Source organism: Salvelinus sp. IW2-2015, linkage group LG26 (genome assembly GCF_002910315.2).
Source record: "Salvelinus sp. IW2-2015 linkage group LG26, ASM291031v2, whole genome shotgun sequence".
NCBI lineage: Eukaryota > Metazoa > Chordata > Actinopteri > Salmoniformes > Salmonidae > Salvelinus > Salvelinus sp. IW2-2015.
The window spans coordinates 44,426,982-44,436,570 of record NC_036866.1 but is presented as its reverse complement, the minus strand read 5'-3'; the positions used below and the strand labels follow the sequence as shown (position 1 = coordinate 44,436,570).

Here is a 9,589-nt window from a genome sequence, read left to right as displayed (position 1 = left end):
GGGGGGGGGGGGCAGTGTATGAACTGACCAGTATAATAAGAGTCTGGTAGCAGCAGTTGTGATGTGTGTGTAGCATGAATGAATATATGTGTGCGTGTATGTCTGGTTGGGTGTGTGCATGTGTGCTAAGGTGTGGAGAATCAGACCAGGTGGTCAGTCCAGTTYAAGTGTTCAGCAGTCTGATGGCTTGTAGATAGAAACTGATACCAACAGGCTCAGAGACAGACTTCATGCTCCGATACCGTCCTACCGACGATAAGGGAGAGAACAGCTTGTGGCTGTGGTGTGTGCGGTCCTTGATGATGCTGCGAGCCTTCCACAGTCACCATTTTGACTAGATGTCCTGGATGGTTGGGAGCACGGTCCCAGTAATGTACTGGGCCATCTTCACCACCTGCTGGAGGGCCTTGCGGTCATGAATGGAGCAATTCCAGTAGCAGGCTATRATGCAACCGGTCAGGACGCTCTCGATGGTGCAGCAGTAGTATTTGGAGGACCCGGGGCGGCATGCCGAATTTCTTCAGCTGCCTTAGGAAGCAGAGACACTGTTACGCCCTCTTGACAAGAGTGGTGGGGTTGTTGGTCCATGACAAGTCCTAAGTGATGTGGAAGCAGAGGAACCTAAAACTTGTGAGTCTCTCTGCTGCAGTCCGGTTGATGTGAATCAGGGCATGTTCCCTCCTCTGCTTCCTGAAGTCAACAATCAACTCCTTTGTTTTGCTTACACTGAGGGAGAGGTTGTTGATCAATGGGGGGCCCCTTGGGGGTCGAGGTCCCTGGGCACGTAATCTGGCCATAATAATTACAAGATTTAGATAGGTAAGTTAGTCTAACCAGCTAACTAGCCAACATGGGCTAGTAGTTGATCAACTGGACTTTTCTGACATGTTATAAATATCTCCCTAAGGTCTGTCAGTGAATGAAATAACACAAGGAAAGCTGCCCATGCACCACCAAATTTCGAAATTGCACCTTGTGCATTCTACTATTACAACTCWCAACAGCAGTAAGCTGAAAGCCAGACTGAATTCACCCCCCCAAAAAATGTCAAATAAAAATATAGAATATATATGTATACTGTATATTATTATTATTATTTTTTTTTTTTTTWAAGTCAGGACCCGAAGTCCATATTGACCCCGTTCAAGGTCCGGATCGTGGTCTGCCAGTTGAGTATGGCTGGAATAGACATTCAGTACAAGCAGTAGCCTCTAGATCTATTATAGATCAGCACATTGTAGTGAGAGAGAAGTTTTCTGAAGACAGTGCCTTTTTTCAGGCCTCTTTGGATTTGTTTGTCAAAATGGCCGGTGTGCAGTGCTGTACCGTACCTTCTTAGGTCCCAGACTCTGACAGAGTTGCCGGCGGCGGCGTACAGGACAGAGCCACTGGGGTTGAGGGCGATCTGGTTGATCTGGTTCTCTCCTGCCGGGATGGTGACAGTCCGGTTGGTGCTGGACGCACAGGCGTCGCCCGGGGTCACCTGACCAGAAGACCTGTAGAATACAGAGGCGTGGGTGTCAAATACAGTTATCATATATGGGTGTAATGGATGTTATGTATATTTGTATAGCCTATCAAAAACAGTTACGCCATTGACACTCACGTGAGGGTGCGAATGCACTTGGCTGAGTCTCGGATATCCCAGACCTTGATGTAGGAGGTGGAGACGGTGAAGACCAGGCTGGAGCTGTAGCGGACTGACACCACATTGTTGGGGTGACCTGCCAGGGACATGATCTCCTGACCTGTCACTAGGTTCCACACCTTACAAGTACGGTCTGGAAGGAGATGAAAGGAGAGGAGAGGAACTGAGGAACTGCTCTCCACAATCTATTGCTCAAATCACATCACGAGAGCATCTGATTATCTTTCTGTCTCAATTTCTGTGTCACAATGTCACTAGCAGAGTTTCTGTCTATCTATAGCCTATCTACCTAGGTCCCCTTAACACTAGTGGTGTCAGTCCAGTTACAATACCGTGTCAGCCCCATAACAACAACAATCGATCGGTCCTGTCCAGTACACATTTATCTCAAGTGATTCACTTTTGCTCAGTCTGTGAGACAGGAGACATTATGGATCTATTGGACAGTTGACCTTTGGAGCCGGTGAAGAGGAGGTCATCRGTAGARTCAACACASAGCACGGCTTTAGTGTGACCCTCAGCCACGTGGACACACTGCAGTGTTGCTGACCGACTGCCCTTTGAGGAAGGYACTGGGTTGATCACCCCTCTGGGGAGGAAGAAACCATGCATTAAAAATGTCAGTAGGGCTCAGAGAAAACAGTGACTGGTAACCACCGTTTAAGGCTTCCTATACTGTAGTAAGATACAGAAATAGTTCAATACAGAAGATTGAACATGCACCCAAAAGCCCACCACTGCAGGCACACATGCATACCGTATACAGTACATAATGGACATGTACCCATTTGGCCAGTTAGCAACATGCTGCAAATCAAAGTAAAAAACAAACGGTAAGCCAGTGACAGTGTCCATCCACAAGCATGGTCAGGCTGACAAAAACTAAACCAAAAACTGAACAGAACCATACAGAGATCCAGAGAAAGGACTACCTGTCAACCACAGAGGAGCCTCTCTCCTCCCAGCTGACCACACATCAACACACTGGCAAGAAGGTAGACATTGTTGACAACTGACAGAGATTTTCAATAGAGCTGTCCTTCTTCACTTTAACACGATCCTCCTACAATGTGCCAACTTTGCAAGTACTTTTAGTTGAGTCTTGTTGTTGAATTGTACAGATATTGGGCGACAAAAAAACCCAATTTGGTCGTCACACCAGGTAAGTCACTGTAGCGTGAATATAAACGTGAACAGARGAAAAAAGACATACATATTGTAGTGTACATTTGGGAGAAGAAATTATCCATTATGTGGCCAATTAAGCTTTTCTAAAGTCTAAATTTCATTAAAGGAGAGGTGACAAAGTGTCCCGAGTGGTTTAGATGTGTCTCCTGACGTGAGAGTGTGCTCAACAATTCCAACACCTACCTAATGTATGCAGCATACCTGTAAACAATACATTTGATTGGTGATTTATTATATTATATTTGACTTCCAGAGCTTCCTTGCCGTGGGGTCCGTAATTATTGGGTCCCTTGATAAAGATGAGCAAAAAAATACTGTACAAAAGAAGTAATACAAATACTGAGCTGTTTTGGAGAACACATTGGGAGGGATCTTAGATCATTCCTCCATACTGAATCTTTCCAGATCCTTGATACCCTTTGTTTTGTAGTTTGTTTTTTCTTTATTACTTGTTAAACAAAATCTCTTTCTCTGAGCAGTTGTATTAAATAATATAATAGTACAACAAATTTGAGCATACAATGCTCAGTATTTGTCCGATTTATTTTACTACAATACACTATGCCTATGTAACAGTTTAACTTTACGTCCGTCCCCTCACCCCGACCCGGGCGCGAACCRGGGACCTTCTGCACACATCAACAACAGTCACCCACGAAGCATCGTTACCCATCGCTCCACAAARGCCRCGGCCCTTGCAGAGCAAGGGGAACCACTACTTCAAGGTCTCAAAGCGAGTGACGTMACCGATTGAAACGCTATCAGCGCGCACCACCGCTAACTAGCTAGCCATTTCACATCCGTTACACCTATTACTTGTAACTTATGCTTATAACTTAACTAACTTAACTTCCTCTTACTTATCCTGCAGTCTGTCTGCTCTATCCAAACACCCTGTCAGGCGGACAAATACGTTGCCTTGGCTACGTGGGCGGTTAGAGGGGGAGGAGGGGGGAGACGGGGTGCTGGCGTCGGAGTTCCTCGTATCACAGCTGGAACGGTGGACAGGGAGGCTGAGGCTGGGCGTCTGGCTGTTTGCATACATACATAAAGGATAAATCCGTTGCCTTTCTACTGTTTGTTTGTGGAAATGCGCTTGCACATACATACGCACGCACACAAGGACACAGAGGTACACACACGAGCTAGAATAGGCTAAAATAGATAAGCAGCTTTCATTGTTTGAAGCTATCTCCTTCTGTCTTCTCTGCATTCTGTAAGAACCCTCTCTATACAACAATTACATTACATTACATTTAAGTCATTTAGCAGACGCTCTTATCCAGAGCGACTTACAAATTGGATTTTAATKAAGTGATAATGTCCGAGAATCCGGTGTTTGGAAGATATATGTGATCTGTTTCAGGAAACTAGGCGTATGTCGCAAGTCACGACTTCACAGGAGAGACATTTTAACCTTTTTTATTTATTTTTAATCAAAATGCCTTCTAGAACATGTGAACTTTCATGTGACTTAATAACAAACTTGTATGCCATCTGTAAATAAGAATAGAATGGTTAAATTACGAGTCAGGTTGGTTAAGCCACAGAAAAAGTCAGTAACATTCCCACTAGGCAGGATTGGCTGAGAAAATGAGTGGGCTGGACATGCCGAGAGAGGAGCTTGGATTGGTCTGCAATATACAGTTGAAGTCGGAAGTTTACATGCACCTTAGCCAAATACATTTAAACTCAGTTTTTCACAATTCCTGACATTTAATCCTAGTAAAAATTCCCTATCTTCAGTCACTTAGGATCACCACTTTATTTTAAGAATGTGAATTGTCAGAATAATAGTAGAGAGAATGATTTATTTCAGCTTCTATTTCTTTCATCACATTCCCAGTGGGTCAGAAGTTTACATACACTCAATTAGTAGTTGGTAGCATTGCCTTTAAATTGTTTAAYTTGGGTAAAACATTTTGGGTAGCCTTCCACAAGCTTCCCACAATCAGTTGGGTGAATTTTGGCCCATTCCTCCTGACAGAGCTGTTGTAACTGAGTCAGGTTTGTAGGCCTCCTTGCTCGCACATGCCTTTTCAGTTCTGCCCACAAATTTTCTATAGGATCGAGGTCAGGGCTTTGTGATGGCCACTCCAATACCTTGACTTTGTTGTCCTTAAACTATTTTGCCACAACTTTGGAAGTATGCTTGGAAAGCACCCCCACAACATGATGCTGCCACCCCCATGCTTCACGGTTGGGATGGTGTTCTTCGGCTTGCAAGCCTCCCCCTTTTTTCTTCAAACACAACGATGGTCATTATGGCCAAACATTTATATTTTGTTTCATCAGACCAGAGGACATTTCTCCAAAAAGTACGATCTTTGACCCCATGTGTAGTTGCAAACCATAGTCTGGCTTTTTTATGGCGGTTTTGGAGCATTGTCTTCTTCCTTGCTGAGCGGCCCTTCAGGTTATGTCGATATAGGACTCAATTTCCTGTGGTTATAGATACTTTTGTACCTGTTTCCTCCAGCATCTTCACAAGGTCCTTTGATGTTGTTCTGGGATTGATTTGCACTTTTCGCACCAAAGTACGTTCATCTCTAGGAGACAGAACGGGTCTCCTTCCTGAGCRGCAYGACGGCTGCGTGGTCCCATGGTGTTTACACTTGCGTACTATTGTTTGTACAGATGAACAAGTTACCTTCAGGCGTTTGGAAATTGCTCCCAAGGATGAACTAGACTTGTGGAGGTCTACAAATTTTTTCTGAGCTCTTGGCTGATTTCTTTTGATTTTCCCATGATGTCAAGTAAAAAAGGCAATGAGTTTGAAGGTAAGCCTTGAAATACATCCACAAGGAGACCTCCAATTGACTCAAATTATGTCAATGAGCCTATCAGAAGCTTCTAAAGCCATGACATAATTTKATGGAATTTTCCAAGCTGTTTAAAGGCACAGTCAACTTAGTGTATGTAAACTTCTGACCCACTGGAATTATGATACAGTGAGTTGTAAGTGAAATAATCTGTCTGTAAACAATTGTTGGAAAATGACTTGTGTCATGCACAAAGTAGATGTCCTAACAGACTTGCCAAAACTATAGTTTGTTCACAAGAAATTTATGGAGTTGTTGAAAAACGAGTTTTAATGACTCCAACCTAAGTGTATGTAAACTTCCGACTTCTGTCTATTTGAGCTGGTCAGTCTGTGTTGGTAATCCTGTCGAACACGGCTTAATTTTTTTTTTCTTGTGTAGTGGAGCTGCATAAGTGTTGCTCTCCACTTTCTGGAGGATCAAGTTTTGAAATCAGTGGAATTAGAGTATGATAGCTAAGAAAATGGAGAAAACACCTGTCTCTGGATTACATCTTCAAAATAAGGGCAATCGTGGTATGGCATCCGTGACAGGGAGACCATCTTGCATGATGATGTATACGGGTAAGATTGCTACATTTTCAGATATTACACATTTATAATTTTGACAGAAAGTGGTTGAATTTCAAGCTAAATATATCCTCCAAACACTGGCTTCGAGGGCATTATCACTTTGATACAACAGGTTACCAATATATTCAAATAATGATTAACATATTTTGATTAAAAACGTTATTTTGATTAATTTATTCATACTATTTCATCCTTCCACAAGATATAGTCCATACAAATCTAGGGTTGCTACCCAAGCCGACTGGTCGTTCATTTCGGTTCGGTTGCCAGAGACGCGACCCAGTCATTCAGACTTTTTGTTCTGTATCTATGGACACGACCCAGTCGTTCATTCTAAATGCACTGGCTGGCAACATTCTTATCCCTGGCTTGCTAGCTAGCCAACTACTAATCTACAGTCACGTCAAACAATGCAGCCAGAAAACAACAAAGTAGCTGCATTTGCATTTGTTTAAGCTGTTTTCTAGAGACATTTATTTGGATACATCCATAACAATGAGCTAATGAGATGCTAATGAGATTCACCTGGCATAGAAAATRTGCTCTCTCGTCAGGATACTGTTGTTCAGAGGAGCTAGCCAACAACACAGCTAACACAATCACTTCAAATGTAATTACTTTGTATATATCCATAAAAATGATGACAGCTGATTCATGATGTCGACTGGCTGAGAAACGCTGCCTGCCTGTCTGTCTCTTCCCAACTAATGACACATTGATTACTATGGGACAGCTGGAGACCGAATTTGAATATTGAAACAATGTTGCAAATGTCGGAGAGACAGACAGCAAGGTTTATACAAATCTCCGCTGTTAAAAACTAAATGTTAGTCTAAAAGAAATGTGAGATAATCTAGATGCTATTTATAGTGGAGATCAAGTTTATAAATTGCCTGGCTGGGCTGATGAGACAGTGGATTGCATATGGAACAGAGTAAATAGGCATTTTAACATCACAAATTTAGCCGGTGGTAACTTGTGGAATAGACACCGGTTGTAATGCGGTTTTAACCAATTAGTACTCAGGATTAGAACCACCCGTTGTATACGGCTCTGCACTCATTTCTGAGACTTTTCATGCTCATCACATGTGGTCCTGAGAACTGATCAGGGAAATAATGTTTGCTCACTCAGGGTTTCACTCAACATGGTTCCCCGCTGGATACCAATATAGAATTTATATATCGTAGCCAAATTTGCAACAGAGGGTTTGAAGAGGCTGAGAGGGCCAAGCTGAACACTGAATTAACTTCCCAAATTAAAAATAGTTTTCGGAAATAGAAGTTAATTGTTTATTCTCAGTCAAAAGGTATATAGAAACAAAATTAGCTATATTTCTTAAGAACGCGTCAACTACTTGACGCGCTTATTACCATCACACCAAGCAGAGAGAATTGTTGATTTAGAATAGATAACACAACATACTTTCTGAGGTGGGAAATTCAGAAAGGGGGCGATAAGTATAATTTGCAAGAGCTGTTGGAAAAAGTTGTGCTTTTGGCCTCCGGCCACCAGAGCGTCGCTAGTCTCTTACTGTTTGATCTCCTTGACCTTAGCCGCCAATTGTGTCTTGTCATAGGTCTTCCTGCGAGAGAGTGGCGAGGGCTCTGGAACTCTTTTTYCCGCCCCTGAGGAGGAGGCAGGTCTGGAGCCGGAACAAACATTTCGTTTTCATTAGCAACACACAACACAATCCAAAGACGACACAAGRCAAAACATAAGGAACAAAAAGGACAACAATGTAAGACTATAAACTAAAGTATAAATGAAACAATATTGAGGCGGTGAACATGCATTACACACATACCACACTGTTACCTGATATTCAGTCCCAATATAGACGTTCCTCCTTTACCCAAATCTTTTGGTTTTAGAAGGACACCGGTGTAGCATTAGGGCTAACATTGTGTCACACTGAAATCAGTCCCCAGCACTATATCTTATGTGTTCAAGTCAAACTAAAATTGGTATTGCTGCTCAAAACATACGTAAAAAGCCAATGTGCGCTATTGGTTAGTTTAATTAGCTCTTTCTGTTGCTTTGACAGGATGCAAATGTTAAGGATTAATATTGTGTAGAGTTGACATAGCTGTGCCATAAGCCTATTGCAATTGAGAGTTGCATCTAGTGAGAGAACATGAGATCTGCATGGCCATACTGTACATGTGCCTCAATCATAGTGTGTGTGTCTGCCTGTCAGTAGTAGCCTCGATGGGTTAGTGTTATTACAGCTGCTACATGCTTATTAACGAATATACTAAAGGGGTACATGTTGGTTTCTACTRGCTAGGAGACTTGCAGGTGAATAGAGGAGATTTAAAGACCATGTCAGGCAAAGTGAAAAGAGAATAAGCAGCAGCTGTAGCAACATGCAGAAAACAGGGGGTTAGCAGGTTAGCTAGCTAGCACACGGAGGCCCGGACTTACATGCTGCCCATCTTAGAGGACAAGCCAGGAGAATGAGCCATATAGTCCCTGTCCCTGACTGACAGGCCAACGGGGGTCTCAGGATCTCTGCCCTCTTCTGGAGTTTCAACCAATGGGAGACATGGGGAGGAGGAATCGCCAGAACGCGTGTCAGGGACGGAGTCACTTTTGGCGTAGAGCAGCTCCATCTGAGTGGTGGTTCTCCTACGAGCCTGGGTGGGGAGAAACACACTCAGTTCGTAATACACACAAACACGTACCCACACACCAATGTCCCCACAAGGATAGTAAAACAAGCACACACTCACGTTGATGTCCCCACAAGGATAGTAAAACAAGCATACACATGCTAATAGGCTGAGAATGGTACCTTGCTCCTTGTTTTGGCCTCTCCACAGAGTTTCATTAGATCTGATGTCAGAGAGCTGTAACAAGGAAGTAGAATACACGAGTTAACATACTTTTAAATAATAAAACAGGCAACAACAAAAAAAGTCAAATGTTCACTATTTTTGGGTAATTTGAGTGAAATTTCTCTTTAATACTTACTGTCCGTCTGTTGCAGGACTCTGGGCGAATTCGTCACTGCTGCTGTCCTCCCCATTCTCTGTGAAATCAAAGGACAAAAAATGTCAGTTGAACTGTATGTCCGAGCCAAACAACATCCATAGCAAATGCATTTTTTGTTGTTGTTGTGTGTTATGGCTAAATACCACCAAACTTAAGTCAGTTCTGTCTAGTAGTCCAAATACCTGCCAATCGTCCAACCAAACATGGTACAAGGGTAAAACCGTTTATTGAACCAAACCTTATGCTAATACTGTGTTGGCTACAAACACACGTTAACAATATGTGGTTTATATTATTGAACAAGGTAATGGTGGTAATAATGAACAAGGAGAAGCGGATGAAGACGATGCCAGCGCAGCGCC

At 42.8% G+C, this 9,589-nt stretch overlaps 1 protein-coding gene across 4 annotated transcripts in view; it reads right to left on the bottom strand.

The window, feature by feature from the left end:
* Positions 1 to 9,589, bottom strand: part of LOC111952867 (kinesin-like protein KIF21A) — a 63,611-nt gene that overhangs the window by 14,072 nt on the left and 39,950 nt on the right. For 2 of the 4 annotated variants that reach the window (XM_023971824.2, XM_023971825.2), the window contains 7 exon segments: positions 1,332 to 1,496; positions 1,607 to 1,781; positions 2,101 to 2,237; positions 7,765 to 7,875; positions 8,658 to 8,869; positions 9,028 to 9,082; positions 9,207 to 9,264. In XM_023971824.2, the coding sequence (XP_023827592.1) occupies positions 1,332 to 1,496; positions 1,607 to 1,781; positions 2,101 to 2,237; positions 7,765 to 7,875; positions 8,658 to 8,869; positions 9,028 to 9,082; positions 9,207 to 9,264 (913 nt within the window). 4 annotated transcript variants of the gene reach the window in all.